At 30.9% G+C, this 18,887-nt stretch overlaps 2 protein-coding genes across 6 annotated transcripts in view; one reads left to right on the forward strand and one right to left on the reverse strand.

The window, feature by feature from the left end:
• Positions 1 to 3,147: 3,147 nt before the first annotated feature.
• On the forward strand, positions 3,148 to 6,468 carry LOC113519429 (beta-parvin). Its single transcript, XM_026904548.3, has 8 exons — positions 3,148 to 3,300; positions 3,424 to 3,550; positions 3,773 to 3,862; positions 4,199 to 4,470; positions 4,546 to 4,742; positions 5,220 to 5,334; positions 5,417 to 5,660; positions 6,255 to 6,468. Exons 2-8 carry the CDS (start codon positions 3,433 to 3,435, stop codon positions 6,329 to 6,331), a joined length of 1,113 nt encoding a protein of 370 aa, XP_026760349.1. The 5' UTR covers positions 3,148 to 3,300; positions 3,424 to 3,432; the 3' UTR covers positions 6,332 to 6,468.
• Positions 6,469 to 10,647: 4,179 nt separating this feature from the next.
• The window catches only part of LOC113519895 (ecotropic viral integration site 5 ortholog), a 33,731-nt gene continuing 25,491 nt past the window's right edge, over positions 10,648 to 18,887 (reverse strand). For 4 of the 5 annotated variants that reach the window (XM_026905140.3, XM_031911321.2, XM_026905117.3 and 1 more), the window contains 10 exons: positions 18,559 to 18,753; positions 17,889 to 18,047; positions 16,971 to 17,204; positions 16,426 to 16,647; positions 15,729 to 15,836; positions 15,321 to 15,512; positions 14,805 to 14,972; positions 14,404 to 14,499; positions 14,013 to 14,111; positions 10,648 to 11,011 (listed from right to left, as the gene is read on the reverse strand). In XM_026905140.3, the coding sequence (XP_026760941.1) occupies positions 10,844 to 11,011; positions 14,013 to 14,111; positions 14,404 to 14,499; positions 14,805 to 14,972; positions 15,321 to 15,512; positions 15,729 to 15,836; positions 16,426 to 16,647; positions 16,971 to 17,204; positions 17,889 to 18,047; positions 18,559 to 18,753 (1,641 nt within the window). In that variant the 3' untranslated portion in view covers positions 10,648 to 10,843. Of the gene's footprint in view, positions 11,012 to 12,979; positions 13,030 to 14,012; positions 14,112 to 14,403; positions 14,500 to 14,804; positions 14,973 to 15,320; positions 15,513 to 15,728; positions 15,837 to 16,425; positions 16,648 to 16,970; positions 17,205 to 17,888; positions 18,048 to 18,558; positions 18,754 to 18,887 lie in introns of all 5 variants that reach the window. The other variant, XM_026905147.3, reaches the window with a different exon arrangement.

Here is an 18,887-nt window from a genome sequence, read left to right on the forward strand (position 1 = left end):
CAGATCTATATATAATTGCCAACTCAACTAAACATTTAGTAGCCAAGTATGCTGAACAAGTAAGACCATAAGTAAGCATCTGAAGTTGAATGCATTGTAAGGATTCAGTTTCCTTACAATGCATTCAACTTCAGTTTATTTGCCTATATATATGTCTAATGTCATACATAATAACATATTTGTGTTCAAAATAACATAATAATATCAAATAACTGTTTTTGTACAACAGGACCATTGCATAAAATATCATAAAGACTGTGAGAAAATTCTCTTTTTACACTTCCATCAAATACAGTACGTAACTTATTAGTTATCCTATCCAAACGCAAAACTCCATGATGGGGCAGAAAGTATAATGGTTTATCTAACTCACTACAATTGTCTATATCTATAATTTTGGCATGACCTAATGACAAATATTAATTTATGAAATCACAATAAAGGTCATATAATAAAGGAACGTTTTTCTAATTGATAAAAACGTTGCAAAGCTAATACAATTGAATCAGCAGAATTTATTCCGTCAGTACTTGTTTTTAATGGCAATTTTACTTCAAAACGCTTATTTTTGATACTAACAGGTTCTTTGAAAACCGTTTCACTATATTCATGTTCAGGAATAGATTCATTAAAAATCTGAGGAAACTTTTCTGTCTCCCATAAACGCTGAATGCAGCATTCTAAATCAAGACTAGCCATTGATGCATTTAAAACAACTGCATTATTTAATGAATTGCAATTATTAAAAGATATATATGAGCCAGAAATAATGTAGCCAAATGGAGTATTAAGAAAGATCGGATCAGACGGACCTCCCTTGATTTTACCGCTCTTTAATATACGAAAGAAAATATTAGCAGAAAGTAAAATGTCTACTTCAGATGGTATATGAAAATTCATATCTGCTAGCGCAACATGTTTAGGTACATTGAAATTGGTAATATCTATATATTTGTGTGGAAGTTTTATTGTTATAGATTTAATAATATTACAAGGTACATTTAAACTAAATGATTCGGTTATGGAATGAACATTGATATTTACATATTTGCTTATTTTATTAGATTTTTGTCCAAGTGTGATAATATTTTTCTGACACTCAGAGTGAGGAAAACCTAATTTTTCAAATAGTCTCGTCGTACAAAAGGAAGACTCACTACTTGAATCGACTAGATACCTAATATTGTGCTTGTTCTTTTTAATATTAAATACTGCTATTTGTACCGTTGGCAACAAAACATTACTTACTTTTTGATTAACAGTATGCATTATAACCTGATCTTATTGAGCCTGTACGACGCTATCGCTTGACTCGCCTTCAGATGCCACAAGAGAAGCTGGTGGCGATGAGTCTATGTGCAACAGCGTGTTATGCATATCAGACTTACAGGTTGCATATTTGAAGTGATACTTACACTTGCCGTCATGTGAAAATAAGCAAATTTTATAAACATTATTATTATTTACAAAATCAATTCGTTTGTTAATAGACATTAAAACAAACTGAGGACAGTTATAAAGCCTATGACCTTGTGCACATAATTTACAAATGACTTCGAAATGTTTTTTGTTTGCTGTTTGTTTGACTCCAGTCCACATGACTCGAGAGCTATCGCTCTTTTGTCCAAAAATAAAACAAGATCTGATACCGTTGGCTTGACTGCGTGATCTCTTTCACAATGATAGAATTTTACTGTATAAACGTCAAGCTTGCGAGTTATTATATTCACAAACAAAGAATCCCAATACTCTATAGGTTCATTTAAACTTTTCAAGGCCGCTAAGTACTGTTTAATTTTTACAATTATGTTTCGGTAATTACAAGCGGTACCTCTACTGATGGGACTGATATCTAACAAATTGTTTATGTAATTACTTACAAGCATAAATAGGTTATAGTATCTATTTTTTAACAAAATAAGTGCGTCTTGATATGACGAGCTACATAATGGCAAGTTGTCTATTATGCTAAGTGGTTTACCTCGCAAATATTTCTTCAAGTAAATTAGTTTCTGTATATTATTTAGGTTATGGTCACTATCGATGACAGCTGTGAAGATATTAATAAAGGGCACGTAGTCGGCAAAATCCTTTCCATCAAATATCAACCTTTATTTCAATGGGCGGAATCTTCGAAACAGCAGACGAGCATGTTGATGAAAGAGTCTTGATGATGGTGTGTTGATTTAATGCAGCACACAGTTTAAAATAGCGTTCTTTCATTTCGGCTTCATCCTCGTCGTCGCTTGGATCGTAATATATGATGCCCACATTGATGGCCGTGTATTTTTTATAAGCATCCTCAAGAGCCCCTTTACGGAGCTGTAGCGATTCAGCGTCAGCAACTCCTGATGAGAGAAAAGTCTCCAACCGCGTAATGGTCGCCTTACAGCGACCGCGTTCGAAGCGAATCTCTTGAGATCAACTGATTGTTGCACTGTTTCACCACTTGGATTGCTCATTTTGTTCATAAATGGGTTTCGGCACCAAAAATGTTAGTGTTCTAGCTGTGTTTGCTTTATTTTAAAATATTTTAAATTTTATGAAATAAAAGACTTGTTGGCAGCTAGAAAAAGAATAAGTTTTTTTATTACTTATTAAATTCAAGTTATTATAAATAACAAAAAGTTTTCATGTGTTAACAAAGGGGTAGTCTATTCTATGCCGGGACTACACGGTAGATAGGACTATAATGATACTAAGTAAATTTTTCTTAAAATTGTTTAATATGTTTATTAATTTTTACAATATTACCTTGATATCTCAATTTCGTAACATTATTGATAGCAGGCACAACTTTTCAACACTTCCCGTAATATATTGTCATTTTCTAGAGTAGACCTCATAATAGAATCAATTATAGTCGTAACTTCCACGTCAAAATAAAAAGAAATATAAAATACAAAGCTAAAACTGTTTCATTAATAATTTAGATGGCGGCTATTTGTCATTGGCAGTATTTGACAGTATTTTTGTTAGCACTATTGTGATTTCATCATTTAATTAAACGTTGGCACCACTTTTTCTTACCAAATTCATACAATTAAAGCTAATACGGAAATTACACAAAACTGACTGTATTGTATATAACCAAAGTATGCGCAGTGCAGAGTAATACGTAAATACTTCTTTGAGTATATCCTTCATCTATGCATACAAGTATAATGACGTGAGTGTATCATAATATCTGTAGTGCAAAGAGTAGAGTAGACTTGAAATCACAATTCTTCATTCGTCAAAATACTTTTCCTTTTTTTTTTTGTTGTTTGTGTATTAATTGAAGAAATACATTGAAAACAGGTAGCGAATAAAATTGTATTATACTTTATTAATTCTGACAGATCAAGGGAAAATGAGATTTACTTGTTAACTAGATTATGCATTAAATATTGAATGATTCATCTGACATAATTTTTCCTGTAGGAGAGGAAAATGTCTTCACCACGCCCGAAATCGCCTCGTACTCCTGTTTTACCTAAAAAGGAAGAGAAGGAAGAATCTATATGGGATAAACTTGGAACCATTGGACGTAAAAAACGCATTAAGGAAGGTATGTATTGTATTTCGTAACTTTTATAAACATGTGCATGAAAATTCGTGTGGGAAGAGAAGTTGTATTAACACTGACCTACTAATTTTTCTCAACTATAACAAAGTCAAATGGGGCTATGATATTAGTGAATTTTCTCTAATGAGAAAATGATGTATTTGTATCATGATGTGTCACTAATATAAGAAATTATAATAATATAAATTGTGTATTTTTGTTTAGTACAAGAGGTTCAAGCTGAAGGCAAACATGCTATTGATTCACCTGGCAGCCCTACTGCACCTGAAGTACCTCCAGAAGAATATAGTTTGCGTAAGTCTATATTCTGCATTATTTATTTACATTTAAGTATTAAAAGATATGAAGATAAGGAAGCACAAAAAAGATCTATTGAATGGATTTGAATGAAATTTATTACATGATAAATTATATCCTAACTTAGTACGAGGGTCAAACTGAAAGTCCTTAGAAAATCAAAAACTGATTAAATTAGCAAGTTTTTACCTTTATTTTATCTTTTCAAAATAGTGTCCATTCACGTCAATACATTGCTGCATCAGATAGAACCACTATCAAATACCACTTGGGTAATTTTGTTATTACTGGGTTTTTTTAGTTATTGATTAATTATTTTTAATATAATTTTAGTTGATAATGAAGAAAGGGCAATCATTGAACCCAAGTCTTTAGAGGACCCCCGGGTGAAGGAACTCATTCAAGTGCTTATTGATTGGATCAATGATGAACTTGCCATGCAGAGGATTATTGTTAAAGATATTAGTGAGGATCTTTATGATGGTCAAGTATTACAGAAACTACTAGAAAAACTGACTGCAACTAAACTCGATGTACCAGAAGTAACACAATCTGAAGAGGGGCAGCGGCAAAAGTTAGCTGTTGTTCTGAGAGCTGTAAATAAGGTATAATAATGTTATTAAAGAATTAATTCTGCAGTTTGTTATTCTATAACAAAAAATAATTTGTTACAATTGTAGGTGCTTTTTGGATCTACAAAACCGGCGCAGAAATGGAGTGTTGATTCTATTCATTCTAAGAGTGTTGTATCGATATTGCACTTATTGGTGGCCTTGGCTCGTCATTTTCGAGCTCCGGTCCGACTTCCAGAGAATGTAAAAGTGGCTGTACTTGTTGTTAAAAAAGAAACTAGCCCAGGGATGCAGCTGTCTCACCGGTATGAACACCTTTTTTAAACCTTGCCTGCTATTATTTACTACGCGACTTTGTCCATATGACTGGGATAAAAAGTAAACTATGCCCTTCTATTTATGTATTTTCTATCCTAAATAGTATGTGTGACAAATTTTATAGCAATAGTTTAATGTTATTTATGTTGTAACGAGCTGTGTCAATCCATGTGGTTCCAGCATAGAATAGGTTGAAGTGTTATTTATTACATACTAATGGTAGTATTAACTTACTTTTTATGTTTTTGGTACAATCTTAGTGTGGTAAAATCAGTCAAATTAAATATATTTAAAATGAAAGTTGTAGATAAGCTAAAAATATTTGCACTTATAAAAATAATTTCAAGTTACTTTGAAGTGCTAATAATTATCATTGTCTATATCCCTACTAATATATAATTTTATTGCTGATAATATATATAATTCTAAAAATTTCAATTATAAACAGATAATCACTTTTTTAGGAGTTTTATGGAAGACATTACAACTACCTATGATGATTTAGGTATGAAATGTGAAAGGGATGCATTTGATGCTCTGTTTGATCATGCACCTGATAAATTACAAGTCGTCAAAAAGGTAAAAGGTTCAAGATTTTAAATATTCTGTTTCATAATTAAAATTTATTTCATTATGGTAAACATAATCATTTCTTTTTCAGTCTCTCATAACATTTGTTAATAAGCACCTTAGTAAGGTATATTTGGAGGTAACAGATCTAGACACACAGTTTCATGATGGCGTCTACTTGTGTCTTTTGATGGGTCTCCTAGAGGGATTTTTTGTTCCTCTTTATGATTTCCATCTCACTCCACAAGACTTTGACCAGAAAGTGCACAATGTGTCGTTTGCTTTTGAATTGATGCAGGATGTGGGACTTGCCAAACCTAAGGCTAGACCTGAAGGTAATATTATTAATATACAAATACTATCTTTTAACCCGCGATTTCATCCGCGTGACCGAAATATGTTTACTGATGGATGAAAGTGGCCTATGTTCTTTTCCATCCTACATAGTATGTGTATACCAAACTTCATAGTGACTGGTTAAGAGGCAATAAACAAACATTAATTTCTACATTTATAACATTAATAAGAATTATAATTCACTTGAAAGAAATATAGTTTGTTACAAATGTCGTGACATTCGACTTCTTTTTCTTCATTTCAATTTAGACGTTTTATTATTTTAAAATATAGTTCCTTACCATCAGGCGAGCTGCATGCTCGTTTGCCCCGTGTTATAAAAAAAAACCAATAAACGTCCACTGCACTGTAAAATCGTTTTGGTCACTAAAATTTAATAAAGCCAATAATTAAACTATTGGCTGCTAGCATCTAGTATAATAATTCATGTCCATTTTTGTTTTAGTTCACGAATATATTAGAGAGAAATATAGAGATATGTTAAATTTCAGATTTCGCTATAAATAGAATTTGTAATTACCAGAATGTAAAAAATTATTGTTATTTTTTTAATCTGTTATTACTTGTTTCAGATATTGTGAATCTCGATCTTAAGTCGACACTACGAGTTCTCTACAATTTGTTTACTAAATACAAAAATATGCCATAATTTTTATTACAGTGTGATTTTTAGTTGTTACTTACATTATTATTTTAATAACAAAGATTATTAATAATTGAATTATATTAGTTATGTTAAATAGTGCCTTATAAGTAATATATTAATAAATAATATACTAACACAAATATTTTGTTTATTTAGAACCAATACTTAATATCAGAAGTACATTTAACAAAACGCGTTTTTATGGTTTGAATATCACACAAGTTCAACTAGTGAATAAAATATAAACCCAACCAAATAGGTACATTTCTGTTAGGATTATTGTCTAGTAGCTGTGGGTATCTATATGCACCTAAGTAGTAATCATATGAAAATATGTGTATTCATAAAGATTGAGGTTAATAAATAAAACAGAAGTTGTAAATAGATTAAGTTTATTTCCTAAAAAATACGTGGCATTACAGGCCAAATTTATTTATCAGTTTACAGTAAAATTAAAAAAAATAAACTATGGACAAGAAGTCTTGAATTTTAAATTTGAATAATGTTATACGTTTGCTCTTTAAAACACGTTACTAAAAATATGTATCATAAAATTTCATACAAAATCTGTAATTAGTTTTTAACAGATCAAGTAAAATAACGACAATAATTAGTTCAATTTCATTGCAAATGTGTAATATAATTTACATTTTTTTTTATTTTAAGCCACATTTGTCGAAATCCGATTACATTAGATGAAATATATTTAAAAAAAAAAAACAATAATATGATATTGTAAACATTCTGCTATGTCATTGGTAAATGACATTACCTACTTTGAAGCATTATTGCACATATTAAAACTTACCGTAAAGTATTAACAAAAATAAAATTGACATGACAATTTTCATAACGTACAAACATTTAAACAAACTTGAAAATAATACGGATTTTACTAAATATACCTATTTATTTGAAATTCGAAATATAACACTTATAAAATAGGTATTAAGACGCATTCATCGGTTTAAAATAATATAGGTAATTTCATATTTGAATCCCTGTATGCCTGAGACGCACTTAATCTGCTCTAAGGCAACCTTAAATAGAATGTAGAAGTACTACTAGACCGATGACTACTTCCTAATGTTGCAATGTTATAAAAACAATACTGCCAAAATTATGAGAAATTATAACGTAGCATAGCTGCCAAAGAATGTTATCTACATTATTGCTATGATTTACAAATTATAATGCAATAAAATTAATATATCTAATGAGTGAAATCGTAATATCTGTAAAAGGTGTGCACATTATATAATTTAGCTTTAATAATATATTTAGATGCCACAATAAGACCAAAACGCCAATTCAAGCAACTTATTCATTAATATTTGAGATATGAATATAATTACTAAATGGACAAGGTCGAAGTATTCTACTGCCATTCGTATAGTTTTATAAAATGATGACGTGAGTATTTTACATAAAATAAATTAATTTATAAAATATTTTATCTTAAAATTACTAATAATACAAGCGTTAATTAAATAAGTACGCACAACATTGCCATCACGAATCAATCCCTGCATCAACAAATAAAATATATTAAATTTTAGAATGTAGCAAATAAGCCGCTGAAGTCTGTAGTGCTGTGAAGATATATAATTTTGGTAAATAATTGGAAAGAAAATAAAAGGAATGTTATTTAAGAAAATATTAATTTAGCTTTCTATCGTAATGTCATTTTATGTATTAAAATATATGTCTAAATTAGTAATACAAATTCAAAATGGAATGTTTCTTTTGAAATGAATTTAGGATAGTCAATGTAAATAATACTAACAAATGTTAAGATGTAACGAGCTTCGTATCTCGTTGCTTTCACAAACAAATAATAATGATTGCGAAAAGTAATCAACACTGAGATCAAAGTAGGTAAGTTTTAAAAACAAATATTTGCATTAAGTATATATTTTGCGAAACATTTCATGTCTACCATCTATACAGATATTAATTTCTACGTATTGACCAATATTAAAAGTATGAACTACATTAGATTTAATTCTACCTGTATTATATTAAACTACGATCATATAAAAGATATTCTCTACAGTGCATCGATGTAATAATTGGCATCATGAGTTATAACGTTGGAATATTTTCATCTATGTCAGTTTATAGTTTGAACTACATATGAAGTTTATAGTAAACAAAATATGACAATTTGACTTCACATATTGATGGAATGCATGTGTGAGATTATGTTTTATGAAGGCATGAAAATACCTTTAAGTTTTCACACAAAGTATTCCTACAAATGGTAATGTCGTCATTTAATAGCACCTACTACTATTTTACGAGTCAAATGTAAAAATGTAAATTAGCTACATCTATATTTAAAGAATAGAAATGTGAATATTCAGTAGTATATGTCGTATTTACTAACTCATACATAAATGTTACAGTTAGTATGTTAGAAAAAAACAGGCGGCTGTATACCACTAAATGTAAGCGATCTATAGCAGCCCAGCTTAATCGGGAGGAAAAGGTTTGTTTGTTCCACTAAGAATTAGGGGTGGCTAATATATAGCAATATCTATGTATTGTAGTTATATATTGGTGCAGTAACGGATATATTAAATATCAGTTATTCAATAATATCGCAATGAATAACCCAATAGAAATGAATAGTACCTACTTAGCTATCAACGCCCAGAGAAACATATAGTCCAATATACAGATATCGGAGTGGTACCAATATACCCACGCCTACAAAGAATGTTACGTTACATTATTGTTTGAAATTTCCTAAATTGATTCCTGTTTCGCATTCATAGATAATTCACGCTTTCAAATACAAATCTTGTATCATGAAATCGGCTTTAGGTGTACGACAACATAACCTTCAAGAAAAGTGCATATTCCTTTTTAAAAGGCCGGCAGCACACCTACAATGCCGTGGGTGTTGTGGGTGACCATGGGCGGCGGTAATTACTTACCACCAGGTGAGTCGCATGCTCGTTTGCCCCTTGTGTTGTAAAAAAAAAAAAACAGTTGTATTGATTATTAGATTATTACACTATGCCCATTTGAATTGAAATGTATGACACTATAAATAGACACAGATATTTATAAATAAATATAAAATTAACCTAATACCTACAATAATAACTCTTCCTGAACGATTATTAGTAACGTGGACTTTAAGTTCCATTGCTACCAATATACCCTGTCAGGTCGATCTTCAAGTGTTCTTCTCTGGAAACCATGGTGCTGAATTCTTGGTGGCTAACTGCGGGTATTCTTCCCGATTAGCTAACTGAACTGCCTTTTCATCTCATCTTTCACCCTTCACTGGAACACCAGTGAAGGGTGGTAGGTGACAAATAGCCAACGAATACCGTTAGCGAGGACGGGGTTACCATTTCATTGTCATCTATAAAAAATTTCAGCCTGAGTTACAATACTATGAGAGGCAATCAAGAACTAAATGAAGAGAAACTAAAATAATCATCATTTGTGTATAATTTCAACCAAGCGGCGGCAGATGATAGTAAAAATCGCGGTATTAACATATGACTAACTGAAATGAATATGTATGACTTTGACCTAGCAATAGTTGACAATAAAAGGTAGGTCAAATTCATAAGCGTTACGATGTTGTACGATGATACTGACCAGGAGACGGTTTTTATTTCTTACTAGCGGCCCGTCCCGGCGTCGCACGGGTGGACATTATTAACATTCCCCTTCACTGCTCTGCTCCTATTAATCGTAGCGTAATGAAAAGTATACTATAAAACACTATAACTACTAAAAAGAATACTATAACCTGCCCAGGAGTATGAAGAATAATTGTACCAAGTTTCGTCAAAATCCGTCTAGTAGTTTTTGTTTCTATAACGAACATACAGACAAAAATTTTACTGATTGCATTTTTGGCATCAGTATCGATCACTAATAGTTATTTTGGAAATTATATTTCATGTACAGAACTGACTTCTCTACAGATTTATTATAAGATATAGATTATGCATTTTAGTGGATATATATGGTTGAAAGAAATCTGTTAAGAAAATTGTAAGAATGCAGGATTCTAATACTGTCTCTGTCCTGTATGTTACATCCCTATTATGAACGGAACTATTAAACCACCGTCAAATGTACTGCACTTTTGATATAATACACATGAGTTATAATGATCAATGAAAATATCATGAATTACAAAATGAAATGATTCAAGAATAAATAAATAACTAATCATATTACTAGTAGCTGTATGTATGTATATAAAATTAGGGCATAGTGTAAAATGTTATTGTGGATTATAATTTGGCTTAAATTCATAGGTGAACAAATAAAATGTAATTTAGTAATTTCATAAGCAGGCAGTAGTTGAAAAATAAAAAGAAAACTGAAATTTATGAGAATAAATGTGACTTAATCTGTATAATATGATGTACTTACAAATTGACCATATTAATAATTACATTTTATGCTGATATAAAAAACGGTACTGTAAGTAAGAAGACGAATTATAACTGATCGCCATTGACCATTAATGGGTATTTGCTACGTAGTCTTCCGTGATGTAACTGTAAAGTCCAATGATGCAGACGACTCTCGGCGTAGTGTAAGTTTTAATTTGTCATCCTCTTCTAGATCTTCCTCAACTGAGATGGCGTGACTGAGCTCTGTGTGGCCCAGCGCACGCGCTCTCCACGCTTCTAGCCTCATGACCTACAGATATTATAAGATTAGTGAACATACATTTTATTTGTCACACCATCAAAGATCAGAAGTAAAACTGTACATGAAATACAGAAAGGAAAGTATCAACTACAAAATGACGCATAAGGAAATTACGTCATGCATATGACCTCTACCCACAGCGATAGGTAATACTAATTTACAGTCTATTTTTATACCTACTACAATGTTATATTGAGTGTTAATAGGAATTTATTCTTGTCGCTAGGTCCCTCTTGTTAGAGAATCGCGATCATGGAGTACCCCATTCCATGTAAATAGATATAACGTGCCAGACGATCCAAGTACCGTAATCTGTATGAAAACTAAGCGTGCAACTACTACATTTTTTGCCAAGCGTGACGTTACAAAAGCTGTTTATTAATATCAAATCTTAAAAATACTATCGATAATGCTGATTTAATCTTATAATTTTTTTTTAATTAATTTTATGTAGGAACTGCAGATCAAAATTTATTTGAAGTTGAAGTAGATCATTTTAAACTTATTTATTATCAAAAAATAACATTGTTTGGGATTTTATATACAATGTATATAAATCTATGCCTGTGGTCTCAAAGTAACGATTAAAATGAGGAGTCCCTAATATAGAAAGCGACAATTGTATACTGTTTTATATACAATTGTCTTAAAATGGTAGCTAGTAGGAATGAAATCATTATAGGTATAAATAATAATTATACTACGTGAATTCAGTATAATAGTTGTGTGATAATAATTCATTAATAAAATTGACAGGACAAAAACATTTTATTATTCACAATATCAGTAATCTAAGTGGTTTTAATTCAATAATCTTCATTATATTTGAAACCCTACTTCAATAGGTTTTCTAATGAGTTGGTGGGTTTCACTTTAACTTTTCATCAATTTAGAGTTAGGTCAATATTAAGAGAGCGACAAATAAAAATAAAATGCTGTACGTCGGCAAGTGCATCACTTAAAATAGTTAAACCGAATTGACCTCATGTTGTATGCAATGTTCTGGTTAAAATTTTAGGGAAAGGAAATAAAATAGGACAAATAAAAGTATTGCGAAAAAAAAAATCACGCAATTTCAAATAGCAAAGCAACATATTTGGTTGTAGAATTAATTGATATTATGTAATTTTGTGTTTAGTAAATCATAATTTTGCAAATCACAACACAAAAAGGCAAAATATTATTACAGACATGCAATATTTATTAACACTATTCTAAAATACAACGTGTAATCGTAATATCGAAATTTCTCAAAAACTGCTACGACTAAATAATAAATTAATAATTAACTTTTAAGTCAAAATATTTTTTAAGGAAATCAAAATGTAATTTGTATTATAAAAAACAAACTCATTTAGGATATCAAGTTTGATTTATGAAAATACGTAAGCTACGTAATCAATATGCGTGTATATCTCACATGTAAGTTGAATTTCGAATGTTCCTTTAACATGTGTTCTTTTCTCATTACTGTTATTTTTTGCACTGGTTACACGTTATATAAAGCACAAGATACACATCATAAAAATATGTTCTACTACAAACGTGCGTTGCGTAATGTGCTACAAATAAATATAGCTAAAATGTAAAGTTCTATATTTTGTATATTTTATACAGTAGAAACTAGCACAAATATAACAATAGTAAACATACTCTGACATATATTTTGGAATTTTATAATTATAAGCTTATTAACAATTTTACACATAATTATATAATTTTTACACATACACAAACGTAAATGCAAGTCAATAATCTCCCTAATTCATTGTGTTAACCTGTTAATTCCATCTTGTCAATTAGATTCATGTTATAAGCAATTAACCTATTTTTATTCAGCAAAGATTATTTATTTGATTATTAGATATTGAAGAATGTCGTAAAAATATTGTAATAAAATAGAATTGCAGGTTAGCACGCGACAACTGATTGGATGGATGGATATACAGAACTTACTCGACCCATTTCCAGGGCTCAGTGTCCGGTGTGGTGATTGGTGTCGGAAACTGTGCAGTGCCAAACAGATTTATCAGATACATCTATGTAAGCATATCATAGTAAGTACAATATTATAATTAGTAATGGTTTCGTAAACGTATTATTCATAATCGAGTAGATAAAAATGTGCAGACTTTTTGCTAGTTTAAGATATTTTTATACAATTAAAAACAAGATTTTTATTGTAGTTGCTTCAAATGAAAGATATCTTTAATGAGAGACGCCATTGAAATATAATTTTATAGATTACCATTCGTATAAGTGATTTCCAACAAACAAAGCATAATGTTTACAATGACGTGAAGCGTTTTTAGCCAGCGATCGGAACACCGTGGCCTATAACGAGGTGACATATAACACGCAATATATGATATCCCAGTTACTATTAGTAGTGCACAAACTGGAAATAAAATATTTACATGTTTTTGTGACAAAGCGTATGTTATGTTGTAGGAAGTTAGTAAAGCAAAGCACTAAGGCGCGAGTTGCCAGCGTTCATACGTTAATTTATAATTATTATACATAAGAATATGCACATCAATTAACTTTTATTTTTTATACGTGAAAATGTATTAAAACATACAAACTTTTGTAACCTAACACATAATACTAACGTAAAGTGAGATACATGTAAAATAGTGTAGAGGTAAATATTGAAGCCATTAGCGGTATTTAAAATTAAGAATGTATTTAAGTTTAATATCATCCTAACTAAAATCATGTAACAAATGTAACACCACCATTGCCAGTTCAAGGTATAGGTTATGCGAACATAATATTGTAGAGTAGTAGCTGTGGCTTGATTTTTCGTTTTTACTGTGTATTGTCTTGTTTAGGTAACATCAACTTTATTGTAGTATAACAATATTCGACTTGCGTAATTTTTGTGGTAACATATTAATGTATATGTCACTGGCATTTTAAATTATTTAATTTCATTTTAAACACCCGTAATGAACTTCAATTTCATCTAGTATTATTATTTACATACCTCGGCTTTGAGTTCGGCAACCTGTTCCTGTAGTTCACGTACTCTGTCAGAATCGTCCATGTTGTTACGTAGCTCTCCTTCAGTTGCCATTACTTCGTTCTAAATTTGAAAGATACAATTTATTGAAATTTATGGTGTTAAGTACAATATGAAAAACAATATTTAATTTTGTGAATACAGTAATTATATTTAAGCACTATGAAGAACTCTGAATGTATATGCATGCTTTGAATATTCATGAAATATAACAGCAGTTTCATTTAAGTTTTAGAATATAGATAGTATATAAAGCTGTTAAAAATTGCTCAATTTATTCACTTTTCACCTCTTTCCAATTAATTTAAATTAATAATTTGCTAAAAGAAAATAATAAAATGTAGGTGAACTGTACCTTTAATTTATATTCGGAAACCTCGGTCTCGAGTTCAGCTATTCTCTGCGCGTCTTCCATATTTTTTATATTTGCCTGCATGGAATCATATTTCGCCTGCAAAAAATAGGAATATAAATATTTTTTTAAACGAGAATGTTTGTAAAGATTTTTAAATTTTTATTAATCAATACATAACGGTTTAATGAATTTCAATGACATTTGGTACACAGGTAGACCATGTGTTGTTAAATTAAAATATGAAGTATTTTATCTTATAATTTAAGGGGCTAATAAAACTACGGGTAACTTTTTTAAAAATGACAATTACATAATTAATTATGTAAGATTATAACATAAATATCTGTTTATAATGATGTAATCCTTTACAAAATGAGTATTAAATGTAATCTGGACGATACCTTGCTTTCCAGATCAGTATATTTGTGCTGGAACTCCCTCTGGCGCGTTTGTAATACTCTTTCGCGTTGTAGGGCGGCGTCTAGATTTTCACGCAGTAGCCGGGCCTCCTCGTCTTGCCGTCTAAGTTGATTTGTTGAGACTTGAACTTGGGTTTCTAGTTCCATTACCTGAAATATTAATCCTTATTTATCTTTTTTATAGGTATTGTCGAAAAAAATTTCAATATCTCTGTCCAAAATTGTACGTTTGCCGGATATAACTTATGCTATGAGAACTTCATTGTTATTAATGCATGACATCTCTAACCATATTCGATATAATCAAGACTAAGCTAATTTAGAAAAAAAAAAAAACATTAATCTGGTATTAATCTTTTTCTATCAAGTGAGTTACCAGCTTGTTTACCATTGCAATACTTGAAATATATTGAACTTAGAAATATAACTAAGTTAAACCTTCGAAACTAAAAGCTATTTTTAAAGATATAAAATGTCAAAACCAATAAAAACGAGTACCTTAAGTCTCAATTCCTTCAATTCTGTCAGTGCTTCCACTTCCCTCATTTTGGTTGTCATAAGTTCTTCATCCAATTTTTGCATGTCTGCAGAGCGGCCTTCCCAGGCTCTCAATAGTTTTTTTGGAGTTGCCATGATATCGGACACTACATTGGATTGTACGGGAGGTGGAGGAGCCTCTTGCCTGTGTTCCTATGTTCATATATATAATAAAATAGTTTTTATTCAAATTGGTACTGAAATAATGGAGGATAATAACAATTTATACTGCGGCTAGCAGTATTTAAAGTACTACTAATGATTCTATTTTAGCGTTGTACAGATTAACATCTATTAAATTACTAATAACAGATTATCTTTGTATTAAATGCACCATGTTAGTTACAAGAATAGTTTGTATTTACTAACTTGAAGATGTCTCTGCCATGCTTCAGATAATTCTGTGACGCGTTGACGGAGTTCCTTTAACGAGAGATTCGCTTCAGCTTCTCGGAGTTTGACAGCGATGAGTTCATCCTAGAAACAATTGATAAATTCAGATGTTTTGTTATATAAATATATACTAAATAAAGGTGAAATTAATAATTATAAATTAGTGAATGAATGAATGAGTATACTTTACTTGCATTATCCAATATAGGGAATAAGCAAGACAATTGATAAATGTAACGATACAATGGGATTATTGCTGAAAACTATCTTTTATGAATTTACTAACTCATAGCATAGAGTTTTAATTCTTTGTATTACTATCGTTTCCTCTATTTAAAAGAATTTTATTTTTCATTGATATCCATGTTTTGTAAAAAGATAATTTAAGACTTTGCAACATAAAAATTCTAAATTCGAATTTTTGATTACTTGACAAAATTAGTACAGTTTCATGTTCGGTATATTTTTTTAATTGTCAAAACTATCCTGAGGATTAGCAACACAAGGGATACGCTGTATAACCTGTGATGGGTCGACATCTTGACCCATTATATGTATTATAGCTATGGTTACCACTAGTCATTAGGTCAGTCATCAGCTCATTTGCCATTTTAAGGCATATAAAAAAAGATACGGTTAAATGTTAATCTAACAACATTTAAAACAAGCTTACTTGCAAATGAGCAACATTATTGTCGACTCGTTGCCGTCGTAAGCTCTTATTCTCGCTCTCTAGCTCCGCGATCCTGGCTGTGAGTTCGCGTTCTGCCGCCTCTCGCTCTGCGGCATGAAGGCGGGCTCTAACCAGTTCCCTTTGTAGGCACCTGGCTAGTTCTTCGCCCTTAGCACTGCTTCCACCTTCGGTGCCTTCTAATGACGACTGCCTCGAGTTATTCTGAAAGTCATCAGTATTTATTATTTTTACGTCAACAGAAGTTAATTCGTTACTGGTTTATGGTATTAAAACACGAAATGACAGTTTTGTTGCTTTTGCCTTCCAGTCTGGCCATTTATCGCACCTGTTACATTACGACTACGAATAAATACCATACAATTTTATTAAAATCGGGTTCTTAGTTGGCTTGGCTGAAAACTTAATATGGATTTTCATTTACACAATGGAACGAGATCACTTTCGCTTTACAATGGTCGTTGATAAATTTATTTTTTATAATAATGACAATGTATGGTATATAGACAAATAAGCATATTACGTACTTCGGCAATGGTCATCTCTAGAGAGCGTATTTCGTCTTGTGCAACAGCTAATCGTTGTTGGGCATCCACATTGGCCCTCCTGAGGGCTTGCACCTCTCGGGCTAGTGCAAATGTTTCTTCTTCCCCCTCTGCACGATCGACCTGCCCTCTAACCAATCGTTCTGCCAAAGCTGAGCTCTCTTTTTCAAGTAGTTCCACTCGCTGTTTAAGGAGACGATTCTCTTGTCGAAGACACTGTACCATTAGGATATTCATTAATATAATAATCCTGAATTATTTATAAACTACATGAAAAAGAGAAATATGTATTATAACTAATAGTAATATTGTAGTTATGACATTCTTAAACTTTTGCATTTAAAATTCAATTCGATTCTGCATACGAATTATTTATTCGTCAATAATCGTAGAGATACTAAGAGTACTGTACTATAATCTGGTTGTAGATGAAAACATTACTGAGATGTTATTTTTATTTATACAATTTAGAATGGCAAATAAGCTGACGGCCCATCTGATGGACAGTGGTAACCGTCGCGTATAGACATGAGCAGTACCATGGACATAATAGAGTATAAAGTTTCGCCCATGATACCCTCCATGCGTTGCCATTCCTGAGGACTCAGGTGTTATTCCTCTGTACCCTGTAAATTTACGCCATATCCCACCCTTCAAACCGAAACACAGCCATGCAAACAACTGCTTCACAGTAGGAACACGAATGGGACAGAGGTACCTAAGCAATCGACTTTTGTACAAAGTCTCCCTCTGGAACCACTAATGACTTCACTATGCTATACTTTGCTGGATATACAACATAGTGTGTTGATATATTAAATTGCACGTCATTTCTAATAATAATGAAAATTATACAATACAAATTTAAGTAAAAAATATACTAAAAATATAGGTACTCACTCTCAATACAGCAATATCACCCTGTTCCTTGGTTTTGATCACTGTGTATTCCTTTTCAAGTTTTTTCATTTTCTTTGGATTAACTTTGATGCTATAAGCTAAATTCATGAACGCGTCTTGATCCGCTTCTGCTTTTGCTGGCAATTCCTTTTGAATATACTGCAATAATGTAATACATTAATACAATTTTCAATATGAATCACGTTTTACAATAAGTTATTTATTAGCTACAAACGTTATCACTTAACGTAGCTGATTAATTTATTTTTGAGATAAGAGTTAGTTAATAATATTTTTCGGGTTCCATACATGACCTTTTTTGATGTAAATATAAAACATTTATATAAGTATAGAAAAAACAAACAAACTATGTTCTAATAAGAAGAGAAAGAAACAATAGATATAAAAAGATTTTTTTTTAAGAAAAGGCATGGAGTAGTTTTTATTATACTTGTTTAATAGTAGTTACTAAAAACTATCTAGTAAAAGACTAGAAAATATAATATGGATTCCATTAAATATTTTTTAAGATATTTGTGTTATAATATCACGTGAAATTTAATAATGCACGTCATTTATTAAACTAATATTTGACGATAATCTTAGGATTTCTAACACTGTAAAAGATAATATAAGGAACCCTAGCAAAGATAAGATTGTTATGGTTTACCTTGAGGATACTCTCCATATCTAGCGAGAGTAGGTCGTTTTTTCCCAGTGTAAGCATAGCGAGTGCTACTTTGAATACGATTTCTATTCCCTCCGACAAAAATACGTCCATGATGCGGCAAGCGAGAGGTAACGATAACGTGGTAGTAAATAAAGTCAAGAACCAGCTACTAGCGTATATTGAAGTACTGAAACTCTGCAATGATAAAATAATAACTTTAGATATGGTAGATTATTTATTGAAATTAAATATAAATTAAATACGTAATAATATGCATATAAAAATATAATCGAATAAAAATGTTTTCCTTTTTGAAATCATTTAAACTC

The sequence above is a fragment of the Galleria mellonella genome, unplaced genomic scaffold (genome assembly GCF_026898425.1).
Source record: "Galleria mellonella isolate WM207_F2 unplaced genomic scaffold, CSIRO_AGI_GalMel_v1 utg33, whole genome shotgun sequence".
NCBI lineage: Eukaryota > Metazoa > Arthropoda > Insecta > Lepidoptera > Pyralidae > Galleria > Galleria mellonella.